Consider the following 26,477-nt stretch of genomic DNA (forward strand, 5'->3'; position numbering starts at 1 on the left):
TTTCAAAACCCATTTCAAATCTGATTGACATGTTTTCAGCTCTGCTCTCTGTCAGTAGTGCCAACTTCACACTGCTTTTCTCTTATGTACACATCCTGTGGACACTTGGTCCACAAGATGTATGGGTTGTTTCTGAGCCACTGATGCCAAACAGATGTTTAGGCTACGCCGGGGCAGGTCTGCAAACATGGAAGAGTGATTTTGTTGGCTTTATTAGACTCGGTTGTTCTTGAAAACCATCACTTAGTCATTGTAAAGTTATTCCTTACTGTAAAAGTTTGGGGGGGGCGACACTATAGTTATACACTGTACAGCTTTACAGGGAGAGAAACCAAAGAAGGGGACTGACCATCCACAGTTGGGAGCTTTGATCAGCTCAGACACTCCAAAGGACATGGAGCCCATGAAGTCGTTCCGGGTGGTGCGGTCCCAGTCCCATATCTCGATAGACAGACGGCGATCCTTATCGGATGCTTTCAGCTTACTGAATACACACACACACACACGCACAAACACGCACGCACGCACGCACGCACACACACACACACACACAGTAGGGAAAAACATCAATATGCGACGATAGAGAACACACACACACACTCACACACACACACACACAAATATACACACACACACACACACACACACACACACACACACACACACACACACACACACACACACACACACAAGCGTTGACTCACAAGGTGAAGGACTCGTTCCAGCAGGGGTTGAGGCAGGCGCGGATGGTCCTGGTCTTCTGTTTGGTCTCGTTCTTTGGGTCTGGGGTGAGCTTGAGTTTCACATAGGGGTCTGATGATCCATTGGGGTCCATGGGGATCAGGTTCCTGGCCTCACCCACTACAAGGAGAAATGGAAACATGCAGATAGAGAGATGATGTTCCCATTGGCTTGTGTTGGAGGCTGATGATGTCGATAATGCAATGTGCTTTTATCTGATTGACATGTGTTTATACTTTTATGTTGTTTGCACTTTATGATGCCTATTAACAGCAGGCGAAGGGACTGCTAATGAAAACTAGACAAATTTACTTTTTTTTCTCTCTACAGAATGTTAATTAATGTACAGTGACTCTGTCCCTTTCTATTTTTTTATTTTTTACTTTATTGGACAGATTTGGAGAGACAGAGTTGAAGTGGGGCAAAGAGGGGAAGACATGCAATGAACCGACCCGGGTCATTTTTAAACCGGGTCTGCAGCGAAGCCATGAGCCTCTAGGGGACGCTCTAACCAGTACACCACGAGCGCCCCCTCCCACACACACACACACACACACACACACACACACACACACACACACACACACACACACACACACACACACACACACACACACACACACACACACACACACACACACACACACACACACACACACACACACACACACACACACACACAGTCCATTTCTAAAATAAAATTCAAAAATGAATTTGAATGAGTCATGGATGAGTCACTCTGAGCTCGGACTGAAGACAGAAATTTTCTGAGCTTCTGACCCAGCAAACACATCACAATCTGTCTGTTGTACTAATAAACAGGACAGACTTCAAGTGGTTTTCAATATGTATACAAATATATTGTAATTCAAATCATAATTTTGCCAATTTCACTCAGATAAAGTCTGTTGAGATAACATTTAATATTTGAAAAAGATTTGTCTTTTTTTTTTCACTTAATAAATACAAGCACTTTTCATTGTTCTTGTGTTTCTATAAATAAGGCTCAGTTACTCAGCTTAAAGTCCCTCAAATCAGTCTCCACATACTAGCTGATAACAGGTGCTGTGAAGCAAAACACAGTCAAAATGCACTAGAAGTTGACCCTCAGACCCTCACATTTCTTACAGTATCCTCTCTCACTCTCACTTGTGATAATTGTGGCTGTGAAATACAAATAGGTGAGCATATGATAATGTGAGGCAGCCGTTACTGTGTGATAACTGACAAGAGGGGGGGGGGGGGGGAAAGGAAGAAAGAAAGGAGTGCTGTTACATAGCAACAGGGCTGAGGGGACGGGGCTGGCAATGAGCACGGCAACTTCACCATGGCGACAACATCTACTGTACTTGGCCAATGGGCCGAGTCCACCACTGCCCCACTTAGCAACATCATGTGAACACATGAAAACATGTCAGCTAGAGAGAGAGAGACATAGAGAGAGAGAGAGAGAGACATAGAGACATAGAGAGAGACAGACAGACAGACAGACAGACAGACAGACAGACAGACAGACAGACAGACAGACAGACAGACAGACAGACAGACAGACAGACAGACAGACAGACAGAGAGAGAGAGAGAGAGAGAGCGAGAGAAAGAGTATCTTAACACAAAACAAAACCCAGGGGAAAAAAGGCTTTAATCTGGATGTTTGAGGGAATTCGTATGAACTTCAACCAGAGGACACATACGTATGCTGAGATTCTTCATTCAAACAGTGGTGAAAGAGGCTTTAAAACCAATGGGAAACCATGAAAAGTACAAAGACATGGGATACTGAGTTGTAATTGTTTTTGACTTCATGACTTAAGACTAACTGACTCATTTTTGTATAGATGTATGTCCTGCAATATGATGAATGATTTATTATGAATTTGGGTAAATATATGATACAATATTTAGTTTTGGCTCCAAAGAATAGGCCAATATATCCCAGAGTCTGAATACATTAGAAAGCAAACATTATAAAAAATGACATTTAGAGACACTGTAGCTCATTTGGGTTTCCATTTTTTGTTCCTTACTTTGCAAGATTGAATCTGATTTATTTGGCATTTATCTGTTTTTCATCGCTGGCTGTGACAGTCATGTTTAGATTAGAGCTAAAATAAAAATACAACAGGAAATGAAACACTACCATATGTTGAAAAGGGATTGATTGACATCCATTTTAAAGCAGGAAATGCCCCCCGCCCCCCCCAAAAAAAAATTCTATTATTCTGTTATGATATAAACTTTTTATGAATAATGCCATTTTAATGTGTCAACTCGAAAAAATGTAATTTATAATGATAGTTAGTTTTTTGTTTAACAGACTGATTCATCAACTACTGTTTGTGAATAATTTTAATTTCTGTATTATACTTTATACAATAGGGTTTTATATTTAATTTTTAAGCATTTTGATGTGTCTCTGGGATTGACTTCAACAAACACTGTACAACAATATAAAATAACTTCTTCTGAATGGGGAGGAAAAAGTTAATGAATACACATGCATCTTCACCATCACTGTTCACAGAGGAGAGTTTAAAAATATGGACAACATAAATTTGTGGTAGAACCATGAATGAAAACATTAGAATAATTCTTCAAATCGATCTCCAGTGAGTTAAAGAAAACCTTCTGAGAGCAAAAACAAACTGAATATCATAGTGTATTTATTATTATATTCCCTTTTATTTCATGCTCGCCCCATTCTCGTGCAGCAGAGGGCAGTGTAGGTCTCATCTTCAGCTTTTGCCTCTCACCTCACAGTTTGACCTTTAACCCCCTCCAGCACACACACACACACACACACACACACACACACACACACACACACACACACACACACACACTCTCTCTCTCTCTCTCTCTCTCTATCATATTATTTACTAGCTCGTAAGAAGCGAGTAGAGGGGAGGATACGGAAGGCAAGCAGCTCTTGTTGTATCTAAGCAACCACAGATATCAGAAATGGTCCTTGATCACTGCTGCTGCTTTTGTTTTCATAGTGTGTGTGTGTGTGTGTGTGTGTGTGTGTGTGTGTGCGTGCGTGCATGTATGTGTGTGTGTGTGTGTGTGTGTTGTGTGTGTGTGCCTGTTTGTCTTTATTACTTGTACTTGTTTGGGGTAAAACAGTATATTATGTGTCTTTTCAACCCACTGTCACTGAAATGACTGAGTTGTTTTGACATCACGCAATTAGGCATTACAGAAGAACTCCCAGCATGCATCCACAATGCTGCTGCACTGTTGCAACCATCCCGCAGCAGGACAGGGAGGAGTCAAATGTTCTGCTTCCACTAAAGTACCCAGAAGCAAAATAACACAGGGTGAAGTGCAGTGGCGCTTTAAGAGCCTGGAGCCTTTGCTAACTGTTAACTTTTCCCCATGGTATTTTTTATGATATTCTTTGGAGGCATAGACACACAAACAGAAGATGTTACGCACACACACACACACACACACACACACACACACACACACACACACACACACACACACACACACACAGCACAAAATAAATAAATAGAAAGAATAACCCCGGGGCGGCTGCGTGCTGGGCTATGCTGGGGTCGACAAAGTAATCTCACCCAAAAGAGAAAAAGAGGCTTTGAAATTCAAATGTGTTATTGCATAACAACGCCATGTGCAACCAATGCATGCCTGATAATCTGGAGGTGGGGGGGAGGGGGGGTGGGGGGGTGGCTGCACGTGCACACACACACACACACACACACACACACACACACACACACACACTTGAGAAGACAATCCAAAATGACCCATTATTTCTATTTTTGTGTCAAGTCCATATTTTTAAAGTAAATGTAATTTCAAAGAATAGGGTTTACAAGGAAATGAGGATCATCAGTGAGACATTAGTGGGGCTTTGGGTTTTTCTGCAGAGTGCCACCCACACACTCCCCTAAATCAAAATTCATGGGGCACTTGCATCAGACCTGACTGGGCTGTGAGAACTGTCCGTGGAGGGAAAGAATATGAAAAAGGATTCTTACTCAACCGTGGTTTAAACCTGAGGCGAGTGTGTCAGCAGCAGGGACTCTTATCCTGAGTAAACTGCTGTGTGCTCACTGTGGCCCGATCCTCAGACGCCCTATGAGTGTGTGTGTGTGTGTGTGTGTGTGTGTGTGTGTGTGTGTGTGTATGTGTGTGTGTGTGTGTGTGTGTGTGTGAATGTCTAGACGAGTCGCAAAGAGACGTGTTCACCTTTTGTCAAATCTCCAGAATAAACTTTTGCTCACGCCCACAGATTATTTTAGCTTGAAGAGCCGTCAATCGGGAACAGGAGTGAGCGAAGGAGGTAAAAAGGGTAACAAAAGAAAACATGGATGATTATGTAGAAGAAAAAGAAGGAGAGGAAAAAGGGGGAAGGAGGCATAAAGCAAGAAACAGGAAAGGACATGTCGCTTAAAGGTGAAGTCTTTGATTCTGGAGAACGCTTTTTGTTCAAATCAATTTAGTCAAAACACCTCCTCCCAATCTACTACCTGTCCAAACTGTGTGTGCACTCTGTTGTTACTGTAATACCCAGCCTAGGCTTTGTAAACAGGTATATAAGCAATGGGGGCCCACCGTAGCAATACTAACATGCCTGTATAGAGCCAGAGGCTGTGTACTACTCACACAGGAGTTTTTTTTTCTTTTTTTTGTTCTTTACAGTGCACACACAGTACGTACAGTTAGCAGCTAATGTGGAGATATTCACTGATTTTGACAAAAAGTGATTATGACAACAGAATTGCTGCCACTTCGACTAGTTTCGAAAAGAGAGTATGATAGGAAATAAATACACAAGTTGATGTGTTATTGAGGAAAAAGAGGAGGGAAAGGAAGCAGACATGATTGAATGGACAGGAGCTCAGCAGGTATGAGAGGGAGGGGGTGAGGCATGGCCGAGGCCTCATCGGAACAGATAGGAGAAGATAACAGACATGTCAATATTTGAAGGAGGGGTGGAGAGATGGAGGGAAAAGAGGAGAGGTGGTGGTGGTGGTGAAGGAGGTTAGAGAGAGAGAGACACAGAGAGAGAGAGAGAGAGAGAGAGAGAGAGAGAGAGAGAGAGAGAGAGAGAGAGAGAGAGAGAGAGAGAGAGAGAGAACCCGACAGATGTGTCCTGGCAATTCGCTGGAAGGATTTAATCAAGTTCACATCGGTGCGGTGAACCACAAGCGCCCGCCACTTTGTCTGTGGGAGCCACTGGCCACAGCGCTGCCATTAGAGGGGAGGAGAAATGATCTAGACCTCCTCCTCTCTGCCCCCTCTCTGCCTCCTCCATTGTTCTCACTATTGATCTTGTCCTCCTCTTCCCTTTCTTTCCTAATGCATTCTGTCACTTACACAATCTGAACCCGCCCTGTTTTCTCAACTGCTCCATCATTTATACATTTTTATTTCTATACCTTCCTATACCTTTTTAAATGGTGGAAAGGTATTTGTCATTATGTATGAGGAAAGGTGAAAGACAGAGTTGCAGGGTTCAAAGGTCAAAGGTGCTTTCTATTCACGCTTCTTGACTTTTTGCAATACTTGTTTTTCTTTACTTTTGTTATGAAGAATATGTGAAAGAGGGAACTGTTGGCGGAAGACTTTAACATACACATTTTTAAGAGGTGTGTTTTCAGCTTGGTCCACTGCCCCCAGCTGCTTTATCTTTACACAATTAAGTATGTCAGTGTAATATAAAGATTACAATTGTTTAAAAGTGGCAAAATGATTGCTGCTTTTCTCAGTTTTTTTTCTGTTGTATCTTCGAGTTTTGGACTGGTCTGTCACACAAAATGAGCAATTTGAAGACATCACTTTGGGTTACGGAAAACCATTTGTGGTATTGTTCTTCCAAATGATGACATTTCTGGCCAAATGACATATTGTTTTATCACAAAAAAATAAAAATAAAATTCAGACGCCAAGAGCCGTCTCCCCCTGTGCCACCCTCACCATGAATGTGAGCCATTTCACTGTGCCTTGTGTCCAAACCTTGAAAAAGCTAACAGGTAACCATGTCAACGAGACACATCCGCTGTCACCACTTCTAATGTTCTATTTAGTCCCAGGATCTATATAGTCGCAGCGCACACACACAGTCCAGTTGACAGACAAGGACATAAAGCAGCACACGTCATCAGACCTTGTCCAGCAGCGAAAACAAACAGACAAAGAAGCCGGATGATTGTTTGCAGCAAGGAAAATTCAAAATGTTTCAATGAATTGAAAAAAGCAATGCAAAAAATGATGTCGCCTAAGATTCATCTCCTCCGCTATTTCTTTCTATGTGGAAGGCTGTATAAACAAACAAATGAAAGCAATGTATGACTGCTATACACTAACCAATCACATCTGCCACTCATGTTTCTGCACAAGCTGGAGGTTATTACTGTTGGATCCCCACTGACAAGGAAACACTGTATTGGCTTCAGCACTCTTATTCCCCTGACCGCCACCGTCTCGCTGTGTGTGTGTATGTGTGTGTGTGTGTGTATGTGTGTGTGTGTGTGTGTGTGTGTGTGTGTGTGTGTGTGTGTGTGTGTGTGTGTGTGTGTGTGTGTGTGTGTGTGCGTGTGTGTGTGTGTGCGTGAGACAGAGGGGAGAGGTTGTGGAAGTGACCCAGTAATTTATCGCCCTGACAAAAAAAAGAGGTTTAAACACGGGAGAATTGTCCACTCCGGGCACCACTCTTTGACTGACAGGACTATTTGGAGGAGTTATAAATAAGCACACACACACACACACATAGGCCTGAGTTCAGTTTCAATAGATTCCAATTCAGTTTGATTATCCTTTCGTTTCAAGGTTAAACCATCTGCAGAGAGAACAGGCTCTCTGGACATTTTATTATTCAATAACCTACTGTAAATATCTATCTCCCTCTTGAAAAAGATCATTCAAATCAAATACAAATCAAATCAGTTTTATTTGTATAGCCCAATATCACAAATAGACATTTACACCCTTAGACATTTGCTAAGGGTGTAAGGGCCCTGCCCTTACACCCTTAGCTCGGCTGAGAAAGAACTTCCAGTAAAAAACCCTAATTCCTGATTCCCCCTGCATACAGTATGGCCCCAATCACTGTTGATTATCTGCCACTGATAAAATTCCCTTTAAGAGTAAATAGGAGGTTAATGCGAGTACCCGCTCCTAATCTGAGGTTGCATTCACCAACCTTGGATATCCGAAGGAGCGGCTACAGATCAAATAGTGGATTGGATTCAACATATTGCCTTACCATAGTTTGCATATCATTCGGCTACTGCTGTTTTAAATGAAAGCCGGAGTAGCTCAACAAAGCTATCTGTGTGTTGTGTCTGGATACAGGCAGCAGATTTTTTCAGAATAGTTCACGAACACAAAGTCTAGGCCATTCAAAGTGGCAAAAAGATAGAAACACATATTAATAAACCCAGAGATTTCTTTCATTGGACTTACTTACTACACATGGAACTAAGAGAGAGACACACCTGTGACGTGGAGGCGGTCCATGCTGACCTCGATCTTGAGGAAGATGCGACCCCGGCGCTCGGTGTGGTCCGTCCCACACAGGCTGGGCACGTTGACCACACACTGGTTGTGTACGTTCATGTCACAGGCTGGAAACAGACAGAAAGACAACAGAGAACATATAGTTAGAGTTGAGGTTTTCTTTTAACCCCTCATGTTTTAACAGTGAAATCAACCTCTGTCAAGATCCCAGAGATTGGAGATTCAAAAGACTTTATACTGTATGTCACATGCTCATACAGTATATGTGCAGTGGAATGTTGGTGTGACAGACTATACGTCTAACTGTGCTCAAATAAAAAATATAAAACAGAATACAATAAAAGTTTGTGCAGAAAATGCTCTGCCTTTGAAGACAATATGCAAAAAGAGTTGGGGCAGCGTGGTTTGATGTGGAGGGGAAAATAAAACTACATTTACATTTATTTAACAGAGAGCTAAATAATAGAGTGAACACACAAAAAAAAAAAAAATTTTAAGCAGTGCAGGATTACTTAACTTACAAAAAAACAATGAATAAAAGATAAATAGAATAAATTAAAAAGAAATCTTAGAAAGACTATGTTTTAACAAGAAATAAAAATAGGACAGGGAGTTGTGGTTTTGTTCTTTATAAACCTCAATTTACACTTGTAATGTTCTAAACTGCTGTGCTAGTCATTCTCAGAATCCTCTTTCTGCACTGTCTGCAGCAATTTGAGTCTTTAACTCTTCCTCACCTCACAGAGCTCTGGAGCCGGCTCAGACTTGAGTGCATTTGTAAGTCGAAAGAAATTCCATAAATTGTTCTTTATTCTTTTGTCTGTGAGTGGGGGTTATGGGGGATGACTTTGTATATAATAGGAATGTATTTCTTGACGAGTAGTCAAAGGAGCTGTGTGGCACTCAAACATCAGTAGGAAATCACCACATTAACTGATAAAAAATATGGTATAATCACAGGCAGTAGATGAGATCCCCATCCAGTTTCTTTCAGTATAAATTGAGATACTTGGCATGGGCATTAGTGGAAGCAGTTAACACTCATTCATACGTTCTCCTCGGGGAAAGCATGAGGGGAAAATTGCTCTTCATTTTGATAAAAATCTACCCTTATCTTCACTGAATGGAGCATAAGGCCTATAGACCTTAATCTAGCCTTTATTTCTAAAATGTCTTTGACTTATTTTGCGCCTGACTCGTTTTTTGTTCTGTCACACATTTTTATTGAATTGATAAATTGTATTTTGTTACTTTCCACCACGGAAAGACACACACAACACACACAACGCACACACACACACACACACACACACACACACCAACACACACACACACACACACACGCCAACACACACCCACACACACACACACACACAGCTCGACAAAGCCAAACAAATGAGGGACCACCAGAGGGGAGAGAGAACATTCCAGACGAGAGAGGGGGGGAAGCAGCCATGCCTCAGACACTGTGCTCCAATCACCATCTGCCATGAGGTCGCCACCAGAGAGCCACAGATGGATGGACGGAGTAAGAGGAGGAGAGAGGGAAGGCAGGGTGATGGATGGATATGACTTGGAAACATAAGGAGAGAATGAGGATGTACAGGTGAATTAGATTTTTGATAGTTACTTTTTTCTATCTATCTATCTATCTATCTATCTATCTATCTATCTATCTATCTATCTATCTATCTATCTATCTATCTATCTATCTATCTATCTATCTATCTATCTATCTATCTATCTATCTATCTATCTATCTATCTATCTATCTATCTATCTATCTATCTATCTATCTATCTATCTATCTATCTATCTATCTATCTATCTTATCTATCTATCTTATCTATCTATCTATCTTTCTGTCTGTCTGTCTGTCTGTCTGTCTGTCTGTCTGTCTGTCTGTCTGTCTGTCTGTCTGTCTGTCTGTCTGTCTGTCTGTCTGTCTATCTATCTATTTATCCATCTATCTTTCTATCTATCTGCCTATCTATCTGGGCGTGTGGGAGTCAGATGAGAAAAACTGGGAAAGAGAGAGAAAAGTGGGAGGAAAAGGGAGAATTCAAATGAGGGAGATACAGTGCAGGTTGGGGTTGTGCATGCAGAGGAAAAGGGAAGAGTTGACAGAGGAGTGTGGGTGGAAAGAATGGGAGCGTGAGGAGGACTGGACAGTGAATTCTTCCTGGGCTGCAGATGTGTGTAGCGCAGTACAGTACCAGGCTATTCCCATCTGTTCTCATTAGGGCCGGCCCTATACTGTGGGTCGGAAACCAGCACAGCACATTTGACACTGGTGCGCACACATGCAACACATACACACACACACACTCACGCACGCAAGCACGCACACACACACACACACACACACACACACACACACACACACACACACACACACACACACACAAACACGCAAATGCAAACTCACACGCACAAAGACAGGGTGTGTGTGCACTCACTGTCACATTTCATCCCTTGGTGGATGAGGCCGTAGAGCAGCGAGCCACAGTGGTCGCAGAAGGTGGGACTGCCGTACGTGTGAATCTTGAACTTGTGCTTGCTCCTGGGGTCCTGGGCAACAATGAGAGAGAGACAGAGAGAGAGCGCGAGCGAGAGAGAGAGAGTAAAGATATTACATTGATTTCAGTAAGACAACACATATGTACAATATCTCACAAAAGTGAGTACACCCCTCACATTTCTTCAAATATTTAAGAAATGGGACAACACTGAATAAATTGACACTTTGATACAATGTTAAGTAGTCAGTGAACAGCTTGTATAACAGTGTAAATTTACTGTTCCCTCAAAATAACTCGACACACAGCCATTAATGTCTAAACTGCAGGCAACAAAAGTGAGTACACCCCTAAGATTTTTTTTCAAAATTGTGCCCAAAGTGTCAATATTTTGTGTGGCCACCATTATTTTCCAGCACTGCCTTAACCCTCTTGGGCATGGAGTTCACCAGAGCTTCACAGGTTGCCACTGGAATCCTGGAAGCACGGAGCTGGTGGATATTAGAGACCTTGCACTCCTCCACATTCGGTTTGAGGATGCCCCAAAGATGCTCAATAGGGTTTAGGTCTGGAGACATGCTTGGCCAGGCCATAACCTTTACCTTCAGCTTTTTTAGCAAGCCACTGGTCGTCTTGGAGGTGTGTTTGGGATCGTTATCATGTTGCAATACCACCCTGCGGCCCAGTTTACGAAGGTTGAGTGCACGTGCTCAGCGTCATACACAGAGGTTGGCTTTGGAAAATAGACATATGAGTGCTCCCAGCATTTCTGAAGGGCTTGAAGGGGTGGGGGGTCAGCCTGTCAGTGCTCAGACCATACGCCGCACTCTGCATCATACTGGTCTGCATGGCTGTCGTCCCAGAAAAAAGCTGTTGTTATTCTAAAGATGATGCAAAAGAAACCCCACAAAAAGTTTGCTGAAGACAAGCAGACTACGGACATGGATTACTGCAACCAGTTCCTGTGGTCTGATTAGACCAAGATACATTTATTTGGTTCAGATGGTGTTAAGAGTGTGGGGCGGCAACCAGGTGAGGAGTACAAAGACAAGTGTGTCTTGCCTAGAGTCAAGCATGGTGAGATTAAATAAGTTTTCTTCTTCTCACCCCTTTTCGAACAGGTAAAGCAAGTGTGAGACAGTTTATTTTCATTTGTGGTTTTCATTGTGTGTAAATATTACTTTATTGTAACTGTCCACTTGTTTCATTTATTTTATTGTTTATTATTGCTTTTTTGTCTTTTATTGTTTACTTGTTCGAAATAAAAACATTTTCAATTCAATTCAATTCAATTCAATTCAATGGTGGTTGGAGTGTCATGGTCTGGGGCTGCATGAGTGCTGCCAGCACTGGGGATCTACAGTTCATTGAATTCTAACATGTACTGTGACATACTGAAGCAGAGCTTGATCCCCTCCCTTTATAAACTGGGCCACAGGGCAGTACTGCAACATGATAACGACCCCAAACACACCTCCGAACGACCACTGGCTTGCTAAAGAAGCTGAGGGTAAAGGTTATGGACTGGCCAAGCATGTCTCCAGATCTAAACCCTATTGAGCATCTTTGGGGCATCCTTAAACCGAAGGTGGAGGAGTATGGTCTCTAATATCCACCAGCTCCTTGATGTCGTCATGAATGGGTGGAGGAGAATTCCAGTGGCAACCTGTGAAGCTCTGGTGAACTCCATGCCCAAGAGGGTTAAGGCAGTGCTGGAAAATAATGGTGGCCACACAAAATATTGACACTTTGGGCCGTACTCACTTTTGTTGCCAGCAGTTTAGACATTAATGGCTGTGTGTCGAGTTATTTTGAGGGGACAGTAAATTCACACTGTTATACAAGCTGTACACTGACTACTTAACATTGTATCAAAGTGTCATTTATTCAGTGTTGTCCCATGGAAAGATATAATTAAATATTTGAAGAAATGTGAGGGGTGTACTCACTTTTGTGAGATACTGTATGTCATGTCTTTCTAGTTGTTTTCAGAAAGAAAAGCTAATGGGAATGTCTCTCATTTTGCAGGTTTTTGGGATTACGTTTTGGACATACTGTCATTGTCAATTTAATGATAGGTCATAATTTAAGACCAACATTAATGTCGGACGCAAAAAAAATGGATCTTTATAAAAACATCTGTTCACTACTATAATGCCGTCATTATAGTCTCCTTCAGAGATGAATGGAAATACATGATGAGAAGGGAATGGACTTTCTACACAGGTATGTGAGGTATCACACTGTGATTAATCTGCATCGTATCATCGGTGGACGACACTGACACGTTTAAAAAAGAGAAAAGAAAGAGGGATCCAGATGGAAGGGAAATGTCAGGCCATTCTCGTGTGTGGGAAATGTGTGAGGTTCATGGGTTCTCGTGCTCGGTGTCAGTTCTCTCCATCTTGTCATCCTGGAAGCTTTCCCAGCACCCTCCCCGTTTCAGTCCTCCAAATGTAATTAAGTCACACACAAACACACACACACACACACACACACACACACACACACACACACACACACACACACACACCGTACAGTGACGGGGCTGTGCGGTGCCAGGAGCAGCGTAACTGAGCAACTGTTTATCTTGGCCAGAACATCTGGCGCTTAGAGCAGAGAGCGAGCTAATGAGCTAATGAATAATTGGAGATTGATGCACTGATAGATTTTTCAGGAGACCTCCCTAAAGAGAGCAGGCGGGACAGCTAATGCTGGAGAAGATCACCAAAATTAAAAATTGCCTTCTGACACAGCAACCATAATAGGCCTATAAGTTTAATTTGTAGGCAATCGATTTTCTCTGCTCCGTATTGTGATCGCTGAGGTTAGCTTATCTCTACAATCAGCACAAAACAAGCGTGGCGGTAATTAAAGCCCTGCAAATAAGGGTGGGGAAACCCCCAGGCACCAGCATCACGCGGAAATGTGTCAGAATGGCAGCATGTGTAATTATACAGGCTGCCGAGTGAGTAAGTGGGCCCACATCGCAGCTGAGAGTGCCCTTTATTTCCCCTCCGCAAACACATAGCTAAATGGAGCCATCGACGTGACGACAGGAGAAAAAGGAGGAGGAGAGCGCAGTGGCAACGGGGAGTCACAGAGGGAAAGTCTGTGGGTAAAAGAGGAGGGGGCTGTTCTTTGGGTTCGGGGGGGGGGGGGGGAGTGGGGAGAGAGATAGGCTTGATATGGAGTGAGTCAGGAGAGCAAGAGGCCCGGAAAACTCTAATTAGCGTGTTCTTCTCCGGGCTTTCCTGGAGGCTATTCTTGATAAAACAAAAAACAACAGAAAGAAAAAAGCAGATGGCGTCGCGGTCATGCCCCCTCATGTCCTGAGTCTCCTCTCCTGGGTCCTTCTGCAAACCATTCTCTGCTCCTCAACAACACACTCCTTCTTTTCAACTTTTCAATTGTGGGAACATTGGATTTATCTTAAGAGACATAATCTCTAAGGGACTGATGGACACCAGGGACTCAACAGAGGAGATCTCTCTCTCTGCCCATTGCTTATGTCTGTCTTTGACTTCATCAGCCCCTCTTCATCCCCTTCAAGTCTCCGGACAGTGAGCCCCTTAATGTTTCTCGCTTTTATGGCAAGCCTTCTTCTCTCTCTCTCTCTCTCTCTCTCTCTCTCTCTCTCTTTCTCTCTCTGTTCTCTGTCATCTGCCTTTCTTTCTTTAGTCTCTTGTCTGAGTGCACTGGACTGGTATGTATAAGCTCCTACATCGTGTATTATCTGCAATAATGCTTGGAAGATCCAAAACATAATAAAGAAGACATAGCCTACATCCTTTGTTGCCAAGTCAAGTTCCATATAAAACACATAGATAAGTAGGTAATGCTGCAGCATCCACACCTCATAACACAATGTATGTGTATAAACTGTTATACATGTGAAGCATAGCGTTTGGCTAACACCATAAGCAAATGTTTGCTTTGTACAGGTTGAGAAGAAACAAGGAGATACTTGAATGTGTATTTGTTGGACTGCTGCTCCTGGTTGGCAATGACCTAAAGGGGAGTCTATGGTTGCGTTCCGAATCGCATACTCTTTCTTTTTTCTGTTCTACATACTACATCCGACGATAAAAATAATTTAGTTAGGATGCAGTAGGCATACTATTGGGACATACTTTACTCTCTTATTTCATCATAACATTGCGCCTTGATCTTGCCTCTTGCTTTTATATCCGTCGCATCCCCGTTTCTTTTCATATGGAGGCTTCGTCGATGTGACGTCACTTCACGTGCGCACTGGATTGTGGGTCAGAATCGCCCAAATAGGATGCAGTTTTCAGCACTAACAATCTTGGCCGCATGAAGTAGGACATCGGGGTACTTCTAATCATCCTACATCTGGCCACAAGAATCGGGACATCCTAAATCTTTTTTCTACATACTATATAGTAGAAAGTATGCGATTCGGAACGCAACCTTCGTTGAGACCTCAACATGGAGGCAGAAAGTTAAGCCAGTTCCTGCCTCTATTTTAACTGCGTACCAAGAAAAATAATCAGCATAATATTGAAATTCTCATACACTTTAATAGGCAGTGCTCTTGGCAACTTTCTTCGTAGCCCATGCTGCCATGTTCAAATCAGATTAATACACAGTCCTAGACGTGTTTGATATGATTTCCAGCGGAGTGCAGCCCGATGCATACTACAGAAACACCCTGATTGGCCTTAGCATGTTTTTATGGAGAATGACTGATCCCTTTGACACTGAGGTAAATGCTTGTATTGGTGCTGTCTTATGCTTTGGACCCCCGTGGGCCCTGTAACGTATCGGTTAGTAATCCATCCATGGCTGAAAGGCCTCAGAGCTGAGAGAAGACTGGAGGAAACTCAATTCCTGCTCTCGTCTTGCCAGTTCGCATAAATACACATGCAAACACACTCAAACACACACACACACACATATGCACACACACACACGCACACGCGCACACACACACACACACACCCACAAAAAGATCACAGAGCTTTCCCTTTCGGTGTAGGGATATAAGTGATTTTTGGTAAGAGTTTTGAAAAAAACTAATGTTGCGATAATGGCCATTAAAGATGGTTGTATAGGAGAAATATACCGATGCAAACAGACAAAGTTTAGACAAAATAAACACCTAAATGTATATGTTGGTACTTTTATCTATACGAGTATGAAAGAACAAAGAAGCAAAATAGACCAAAAAATCTCAAAATTGACGAGTGTGTAAAAAAATTGCGAGTTTGCCTGCAGTGTCTCGCCCTTAATTGCAGTTGGAGCTGCGTCTGTAATGAGAGAGCATGACAACATGACTCACAAGAACATCGATAAAAAGTCAAATGTGTGTAATGTGCAGAACGGGTTTTAGTCATGCAGCTTAAGCACTGGCATAGTGCAAAATACATGAAACACTAAAAGCGTAACAAACTACAAACTGAATGTACAACCAGCATGAAAAGCCTGCATCTGCAAGACATCCGCAAAAAACCCTTAACAAAAAAAAAAAAAAATCCTGGACATCATGCTGTGCTGGTTAACAAACCGTATATTTTAACACAGAGTATAGCTGGGGCCAAACCAGGGCGCAAGTTGGTTCCAGTGAGGCGAAATGATGCCTACTCCTCAGGCGTAAGGAGAGGGCCACATCAAGCAGAAGACGAACAGGAAAGAGTCAAGACGCCGGCCCTTGCTAATTATAGACAGGCATTGACAGGCACACGCCACCACTAGAGCTCACAATATCAAATTATTACTAATTGGGAATTATCTGCGTAAAAGTCAAAGGGGAGAGTGGAGAGGCTGATGCGTGTGGTGTTAATTAGTTAACAGGCGACCCTTGAGGGATACTATCATGTGTGTGTACGAATTGGGTAAAATTGCTAAAGTGACAAAGCGACCAGAGGACCTTGTTGTGGCCGAGCGACCTGCCTGCTGAAGTGTCCCCGAGCAACACCGTGCGTTTGCCTTTAGCCAGCTCAGTCCAGGAACCACCAGTGTTTAATCACACACAAGTGAACAAGTAAAGATGCTGATCCTCCCTAACAGTTCCTCTCCCAAATCACCTACAGTATGTACTGCATGTCATGTAGGTCGTGAAAGACGGGACACTATAATAGGTCATGCTCCAACATGAAGCCTGCCATGCCTCACAAACAGTCAAGTCACCATTTATGACTTCATGAAAGCTTAATGTGCCACAGTGACAGTGATCTCAAAAAGGAGGTTTTTTGTATTATTATTACAGAATTACATCATCCTCCCCAACCAAAAGAATTTAGAACACACACAGCATGAGGTTGAAGAGATTTGGTTGTGGATCTGACTTAATGAAGCTCCATCAGGGGATTTGCTCTCTGTTGTTTTACCAAACAGTCCGTGGAACTATTTATACCCAAACACAAACACGCTGGATTATGGTGAAAAGGTCCTCAGACATGCTGTGACCAATCAAATCATTCAAAAAACATCAGCAAACACAAAAAACTATTAATCTTAAATTAAAGGCCACAATCGCGTTGTGTGTGTGTGTGTGTGTGTGTGTGTGTATGTGTGTGTGTGTGTGTGTGTGTGTGTGTGTGTCTGTGTGTGTGTGTGTGTGTGTGTGTGTGTGTGTGTGTCTGTGTGTGTGTGTGTGTCTGTGTGTGTGTGTGTCAGGGAATGAGGGCTTAAACCTGCAGTGTGTAGAATTTTGGGTTTTATTTCCTAGCAGATTTTGTAGAAAGTAATTATAATATCCATAAGTACATTTAATTTAGTGCATAATAGCTGAAAAACATTTTTTGAATTATTTTTTCCCCCCTTAGAAAGGGTATCATATATGTCCATATTTCTGCATATTTTGGACCAAGGCTTAGTGCCGCCATCTTGAAAGTGTCATAGTTGGAATGTCATCATGTGCATTGTTTAAAATTTAGAATTGTCCTTGTCCTTGAAGGCCACTGTAGCATCTGTTATTATTCGAAAGAGTTGGGGTTACCCAGGGAGCGCTGCTTTCTAGAACTTTGTAGAACTTTCTTGATGATGTCATATTACACACTGCACCTTTAAGTGTACAACTTGTGCAGTTGCTATGGTGATAATGGGTTAGAGACAACCCAATGTTAAATTGAAAGTCAGCGGAGAGAAAGCAAACAGTGGAGAGTGGAAGAAAAACAAGTAGAGTATGGCTTAATGACATTTAATGTGTGCACATGTCCCATGCATGTACAGGGAAAGCTAAAACACTATACATTTACTTAAAAAAAGCTCAGATATAGGAAAAACACATGCATATTGATGCAATATATATAGAGTCACAATTTTGAAACGTTCCCCTTTTTTTATCGTGCTCCAGAAAGAGCATGCAGGGCAGTTTGTAGCCCAGGGGATTCTCAGTGCTTCTCTCATTGTTGTTGCTGTGTATCTCCCACAATAAGTGGTGTTCTCCTGCTAGTCCAAACACATTCGCCCGTGGCCTGAGCAGGCAACACTCTGACCAGCGGCCGTTTAAGGGCAACCGCAGCGAATTGCACTCTCATTCAAACCGGTTGAAAAAAAGAGTGCGTCTGCATGTATGCCAGTGCATCAGTCTGTCAGAGAGAGAGAGAGAGAGAGAGAGAGAGTGATTTGTATGAGTGTGTATGTATGCAACTGAATGGAGGTAGAGAGATACAACAGTTGTTAATATTATGTTGAGAAAGCAGAGAGCGAATGAAAATAATTCAGAACTGAAAAGAAATGTGAAATAAAAGATGGAGAAACAACAGATCTGCAGGCAAACAAATGAAACATGGAAAGAGCAGGTGATGGATGTCATAAACAAGGCTCTGCAGTGTGTGTGTGTGTGTGTGTGTGTGTGTGTGTGTGTCTGTGTTTTTTTGTGTGTGCGTGCGTGGGTGGGTGGCATCAAAGCCGTCAGCCAGCCTCCGTGGGTGGGCCTCGCTGACAGCTTCACCTGCCAAACCTGCACGCTCTGCTGATGGACAGAAGAAATCTCTGGGTGTTCATTAGTGATGGAAAAACTGATGACTACTGCTTTTGCTTTGGAGGCAAGCAGCTATTTTGCTGATATTTCACCCAAAGTGTCCCAAAAAACTGTATGACTAACCCACGGATGAATTCTAAGAACTGGATATGGTGCGCTGAGAGAGAGAGAGAGAGAGAGAAAACTGCTCACAAAGAAATTCCTAGCTCATACAAAGGGACGAACGATGTCACTGCATTGAGAAAGACTTACAAAAGTAAAACCTCCATGAACTGAATTGAAATTGAAACTCACAACACAAACAGTCTTTACTGAGGGATGCGGATGTGGCTGTGTCATATCTCGGGTACGTCTCAGAAATGGAGCGTCTTCAAATAGCATATTATGTAGAGATGTTTCGCTGAAATGTCTTTGTGTTTTGCAGCTCATGTGATATTCTTTGTGGCCATATACTTTGCATCTACAATATCTTCATTCACTATCTAATTTCAGATCTGTCTTTTACAAACAGTGTATATTAGCAGAGGGACAATCATAAGAGTTCCATTTTCTGCTTCAAAAGCTTTTTAACAGCTAAATGAGCTAACTGCTTACGTAAGTAGGCTAACATGCTCAGTTACTATCAATTTATGTCAATTTTCAGTGAGAATAGGGATTTGACTGTTTTGGACCCTGAGTCTATTCATAGCATTTTTAACAAAGGGCAGCTGCACTAAATTTAAAGGTGCTACAAGGAACTTTTAAATATTTCTGAAACAGTCAAATTTTTCCTCTGATGATAATACATTGCATGTAACAGCATACGCGACCATCAGCGCTATTGTTATATAGTTATTATTATTGCATTTGTCATTGGTATGCTCACCTAGGAACAACAGCTGGAGCAGTAGAAACACTACCGCTTTTGACCAAAGTAAAAAGTGGTAGTGCACACCACACACGCAATAATTAACCCAAACTGAAAGTTCCTCGGAGTGCCTTCACAGGGAACATGTAGTTTATAGTCTTGAAAATAATAAGTTCTGTAAGATAAGTAATAATAGTCAAATAGACAATTGTTTGCCTTACCATAACCTGTCCACTCACAAAATAAAATACACACTGAGCTACTCAACATCACTTAAGTAGCGGGCTGGAGCCTAGCATCACGCGATCAATCGTGTCACGTCTGGGAGCCAATCTGTCTTCTGACACTGATCAAAACAATAATGAAGCAGTGACTCAGTGGAAAACAAAGGGAGACAGAAGACGGAGGGCGGACCAACTGACACCAGATATATCAACAGCTGCGCGCTCAATAAATGTGAGGCACACGCTGAGACAAAGAGAAGGAAAACAGGCAGAACACAGAAAAAAAAAGACTGTAGCACCACTGATCTAGAAACAGCACAACGACCTGCTCATTATCATCCTCTCTGTTTATCTCTCAGCACAACATTCTGCTCACAGGAGGAGTGTCAACTTTGACACAGCGTGTTGTCTTCTTTAGATTTCTCGACGTCTTCTCAACAGTGGCTGTAAAAGGAGAAACGGCATGGCACCTGTATTGACTCTCCATCACTGATTTAATTAACTCGTTGAAATGTCTTTTTCTCTCCCTCTTTCCCTCTCTCTTACTCTCTCTCTCTCTCCACCTGCAGCAGTCAGTCAGTGTTTAATGGGCTGTTGCCTTCATGCGATGCCACTATAGCCTCATTATGTAGCAGACAGGTTTATAGCCTGTACATCAGGCAGCAAAAGTGAACATGGAACTGGTATCTGAGGAGGAAGGAATAAAGTTTTAGCCTTGAGGTTTTTTCATGCATGACATCACAGTGGTTTATTTGAAACACATGTGAAGTGATTGTGTGTGTGCGTGTGTGTGTGTGTGTCTCAGACTGTCTGTTCTTGGCAAAACATGCACTGTATGAATGTATATCATATGATGTGTTTCATCATGGCCTCCTCTAATGTATGTCTCTCCTTTCTGAATGAAACATCAAAAGGCAATAGGAAATCAAACACTATTCACATACTGTACATGCAAATTAAGCACCACCACATGAGCACACACACACACACACACACACACACACACACACACACACACACACACACACACACACACACACACACACACACACACACACAAGCATATAAATGAGCTCATTAGAGAGAAATGGTACAGAATGCAAATTCAGCAATCTCAAAGCGAGCTTTCTGTACAAAGGGCCACACTGAGTTTTGATGATGAGATGTGTAGTTGATTACATACAGTATATATGACTACGAATAAGTATAAATACAAATGGTTATGCAACAGTTGCAATCGAACGTTACAATCATGGTGAGAAGAGAAACAACAGTGGTATAAGAAGCATTATATTATATTATTATTCTTGAGTATAATATAAAAATACTCTACACGTGAAAGCCATTACAAATCTACAACTATCAGCACGATGTACAGAAAGTATCAAAAGTAAAAGTACTCAGACTCTTAACAAGATTAGAAGTTATGTACATATGAAATGTGAGAACACACACACACACACACACACACACACACACACACACACACACACACACACATACACTACACTACACTACACTACACTACACTACACTACACTACATACATACACAGTGAAATCAAACCAGGTGTCAGGCCCTTAATCCTTGCCTGTGGTGCTCTAAATCAACGGTAGAGGACAGATCCTGTGTCCATCCACCTCTGAACACCGCACAAGCCCTTTCATCAGGACCCCACTTTCATCATCAAACACAGCATTTAATTAGACTGACTACGATATGAGGCCTGCTTCTCTGTCTCTGCGTGTCCGTATTAATGTGTGCTGACCCCTCTCTCTGACCTGTGCTTTGTTGCTGTATTCAGACAGAGGCCAAGCGGCGCCTTTCAACCTGTGAGTATCATCACATCCTGGGTGCTCCTCCAGGTCCCTGTGGCTGCCAGTTGTCTGGCTCCATTAGGAGACACCAGTGCTGATGGCTCCATCTCTACTCAGGGGTAATTGAGCTAAATGGCTTGCAGGAGAGGCTGAGCGGAGCTGTTCAGTGGGAGAGTTGACTGTGTCGAGAGGCAGTGGAGGATCCCACTTAGAGTAATAGGAAACAAAGCTGGCTGCTGTGCTTGTACCAGGACCAGCACGAATGGATGTAAACAGACTGTGCAACACACACAGAAGAGGAAATAATGTCTGTTCTAATGTGTCACACCCGTAAGATCAACATTAATCTTCAGAGCAGCTGCCAGATTTGATATATTAAACGGTCAATATTTGATTGTATTTGACAGGCATGGGCTAAAGCTGGATTCATTATGAAGCATGTTTATATCTCTAAGCTGCTCTGTGTGTGTTATTTAGTGAATCATTTAATGGAAGATTGAGAGCATTTCATTATTATTAATATATGCTGGCTCTACAGTAGCATCAGCTGACCTCTCCCTTTGCTCACAATGAAGAAGAGTCACAAAGTCATGATTGAATTTTCTGAAGCAGCGGATACTCGCTATTCCTGGGAGAATGGTCTCTATTCATTAGACAGCAGACGGAATGTAATATAAACATTGTACATGGACGACTCCACAACTTCATTGTATTACACAATGTGTGGGCAGTGCTGTCCTAAGGCTTGAGAGGCGGCCTTGTGTCCAGAAGGTTACTATATAGAATACTGACTGTTTTGAATACTTTTGCAGATGTGTTTAGGCTACTAGAGAAGAAATGGACAAGGCCATATCACTATCTGCATTGTCACAGGCAGAGAGGAAAATAGAGACCTAAAATGATCTGTGTATTAGAATGAATCTTCTTGAGTCTAACTGTAGTAGCTGTGTATCTGTGTATCTGAATCTTATGGCAGTGGGGGCGGGACCCGATAAGCCTTTGGCTTCTCCTGCTTCCCTTCGGACGATAACACAAAGTAATATGTATGAATATGCAATGAGAAAATTATGTATTATGTGTAATTGTCCGGAAGAATAAATAATTAATAAATAAATAAATAAATAAATAAATAAATAAATAAATAAAATAAATACATACATACATACATACATACATACATACATACATACATACATACATACATACATACATACATACATACATACATACATACATACATACATACATACATACATACATACATACATACATACATATAATAATAATAATAATAATAATAAATAAATAAATAAATAAATAAATAAATAAATAAATAAATAGGATGGTGAACGTTTAAGGGCAACCTCATTTGGAGCTTTTGAGCCTGGCCCCTTTAAACCCCCATCTGCACCTGCTGCTCGATGGTCAACACGTTAGACAATTAATGGTCGTACTGGGACAAGGGGAGAACTTTGCTCTCACATTAATCTTCTTTAAACCGATCAAATAAAAATGAAAAACGGAACGTCTCAGCAAATCCTGAAAAAGGATCAGTGTCCCTCCTGTGAGGTTTTCTCTCTTATCAGAAAGCAAACACATGTCCAATTAGAAAAACATCACCGTCAGGAATTACCTGATAGAACACCACAGAAAAGGGTGAAAAACAACGCAACCTTTAGCAAGCAGGTAGAGCTAAAAATACTGAGGTAAGAAGAAGACATGCAGAGAATAATTGCTGGCTAAGAATAAGTGTTTCACTCTCACTTTTCCTCTTTGCTGCACGCACGCACGCACGCACGCACACACGCACGCACACACACACACACACACACACACACACACACACACACACACACACACACACACACACACACACACACACACACACACACTTCCATTTCCAGTTCAACATTGACTAATTACACACATTGTTTTACTCTACAAGAAAAAGTCAGATTTTCACATGGGGCACTTTCACCGAGACCCCGGCCAACTTTTACCGGACTGTCACAAAAGTTTGAGAACAAATGTTAAACAAACTTTTTATAACTTTAAGGTCATCTATCACCTGCCTTCCCACAATGCTTTGCAGAAGTCCCCACTTTTACCCAAGTTTCCACTGCTGTGTTTATTAAAGCTTTGGCTCGCAACAAGACCGACCGACTTGCTGGTAATATATACCTGCACGTTAATCACTACGACAACCAACGCTGCAGAAAGCAAGGAGGACAGGCCCCAGGTGACCCCTCTCACACGGGGAAAAAAATCATCATGTATTCAAGCCACAATATAAACAATGAAGAGGAGCAGGCGTACTTAGTGAGAGCAGGCATGTGCACACACAGAACCATTTTTCATTTGGAAACAGAGAACTACAAAAATGATAGTTGGGAGTGAGCGATTCTGGAGATCGCTTTTTGTCAAAATCACTTTTTGTCAATATCAGTGAATATCTCCTAACAATTTGTAACCAAACATTTGTAACCAAATGGTTAAGAAACATAGGGGGACCACCATAGATAGCAACATGGGGGTGACTGTGGCTCAGTTGGTAGAGCGGGTCAGCTGATGATCAAAGGGTTGGAGGTTCGATCCTCGCCCTGCCACCTGTGTCATAGTTGTTGTGTCCTTGGGCAAGACACTTCACCCACCTTGCCTCGTGTGAATGTCGATAGTTAGCCTGCTATCGGTGTATGAATGTGTGTGTGAATGGTAACGTGTAAATGGGAACAGGTCTCCCTTGCAAAAGAGTCTTCGGACTCAATGGGATATACCTGTATAAATAAAGGTTTAAAAAAAAAACATGCCCGTTAACAGAGCCTATAGACTGTGTATTAACACCAACGACAACAAAACATTCCATGCACACATAGTATGGAGAGGTGAGGCCAAAAGAGTGATTTTGACAACAAGTGTTCTCCAGAATCGCTCACTACGCCTTCAAATACATGTGACCTACTTTCGGAGAACAGAGCAGCGAGTGACATTACACAACAAAGGTTAAAACCTTTTGTGAGGCAAAGGACAGAATGTAGCGCTGAAAAAAAATCATCATTAAGCTTCTGACACGGCTTTTAATTATGATCACACCCGCAGGATTGGATAATAGCCTATGATGAATGAGGCTTCTGTGAGGACGAGCACAGCTTTAGTCAATAAGCAAACAAACCCAGGGAATTGCATGATGTACGTATCCAGTGCTGGGGTGTTCATAAGAGAGACGTATAGCTAAAGCCCATATCAGCATGGGACCCAATTACACACACTGTAATCCTCAGCGGACATCTGCGGCAATAATGTGTTGGCAGACTGTACAGTATGGGATGGTATAGAAAGGTTGCTTTATTCATTACATTGAGAGTGATCATTATCTTCTTGAGGACAGCAGTGAGGATACGCTCACACTTAAAGGTGCAGTGTGTAATATGACATCATCAAGAAAGTTCTACAAAGTTCTAGAATGCAACGCTCCCTGGGTAACCCCACCCCTTTTGAATAATAACAGAAGCTACAGTGGCCTTCAAGGACAAGAACAATTCTAAATTTTAAACAATGCACCTGATGACATTCCAACTATGACACTTTCAAGATGGCGGCACTAGGCCTTGGTCCAAAATATGGAGAAATATAGACATATATGAGACCCTTTCTAAGGGAAAAAATAATAATTCTAATAAAAAAATGCAGCTATTATGCACTAAATTAAACATACTTATGGATATTATAATTATTTTCTACAAAATCTGCTAGGAAATAAAACCCAAAATTCTACACACTGCAGGTTTAAAACACACATCATACTTAATTACTGTGGAATGTCAACTTCGTGACCCGGTGGTGTGTTTTCTACAGAAGCATAGTGAAATGAGAATAACTGAAATTCATCCACTGTGTTTGTTTTTGATTTGAGTACCTAGGTAAACATGGTAATTATTCAAAAAGAACAAATGGTGCGGTGCCCCTGACAGCTCAGTGCACTGCAACTTAAGATGCTGAAGTCATTTGATAAGTGGAATTATTGTGTAGGCAATTAAAAAAGTGGTTCATTATATCACTTTATTTGCAGCAGCCACGTAGCAATTTTCACTTAGTTGCATATTTCTTATTTAAAAAGAAAATCATAATCCATAATCATAACTTATTCAGAAACAACAAGCAACAAGCTTTGGTGTAATGCTCTGTTCCAGGGCTTGATTAGCATAGCTACACATGCCAATTACATTTAGAATTTTTATGACATCACTTTTAATCATATTACACAACACTGGGAGCTGCCATTTGCAACAGTCACGTCTTGTGGATCAGTACCAATGTTAACTTAACATGTCACTTTCGTTAAAATGAGCTAGCCCTAGCTTAGGTTCCACTTTCTTATTGGAACAACTTTAAAGTGAGACTTCCAAATGTTGAATGTAAAAGGGGGGCAGGGGTGTGACATGCTGCTGTCAGTAGCACACCAAGGTTTTCAGCAACACTGGCCCTCAAATGTCACTCAACTGCTGCCATGGGAAATCCCCAGAGGCTGGAATCCCACCACAAATATGTCCAAAAAACTGTTTTACTGTTTGGAGCAGAACATCTGAACAATAGCTTCAGAATCTTGGGGACCATCATCAGAATTCACCTTTGACATGAAGTTGGACGTGGGAGTCATCTGGTATTCTGGTGTGCTCTGTCCCTCTGATGGATGCTTATATGTGTGATGTGATGTGTCCTAAACCCCCTGACATTCAGGCAGCTGTGTGTCCGTGTTTGTGTCCATCCTTTGTGCACAAACCTGTGTGTGTGTGTGAGTGTGTGTGTGTGTGTGTGTGTGTGTGTGTGTGTGTGTGTGTGTGTGTGTGTGTGTGTGTGTGTGTGTGTGTGTGTGTGTGTGTGTGTGTGTGTG

At 42.0% G+C, this 26,477-nt stretch overlaps 1 protein-coding gene across 2 annotated transcripts in view; it reads right to left on the reverse strand.

Moving 5' to 3' along the window:
* prkcab (protein kinase C, alpha, b) overlaps nucleotides 1-26,477 on the reverse strand; it is a gene marked incomplete at both ends in the record, with an annotated part of 113,549 nt that overhangs the window by 15,492 nt on the left and 71,580 nt on the right. For both annotated transcript variants that reach the window (XM_080044111.1, XM_080044110.1), the window contains 4 exons: nucleotides 350-484; nucleotides 705-861; nucleotides 8,210-8,338; nucleotides 10,691-10,802. In XM_080044111.1, the coding sequence (XP_079900237.1) occupies nucleotides 350-484; nucleotides 705-861; nucleotides 8,210-8,338; nucleotides 10,691-10,802 (533 nt within the window). The remainder of the gene's footprint in view (nucleotides 1-349; nucleotides 485-704; nucleotides 862-8,209; nucleotides 8,339-10,690; nucleotides 10,803-26,477) is intronic.

This window comes from Ammodytes marinus (genome assembly GCF_949987685.1).
Source record: "Ammodytes marinus genome assembly, chromosome: 16".
Taxonomy (NCBI): domain Eukaryota; kingdom Metazoa; phylum Chordata; class Actinopteri; order Uranoscopiformes; family Ammodytidae; genus Ammodytes; species Ammodytes marinus.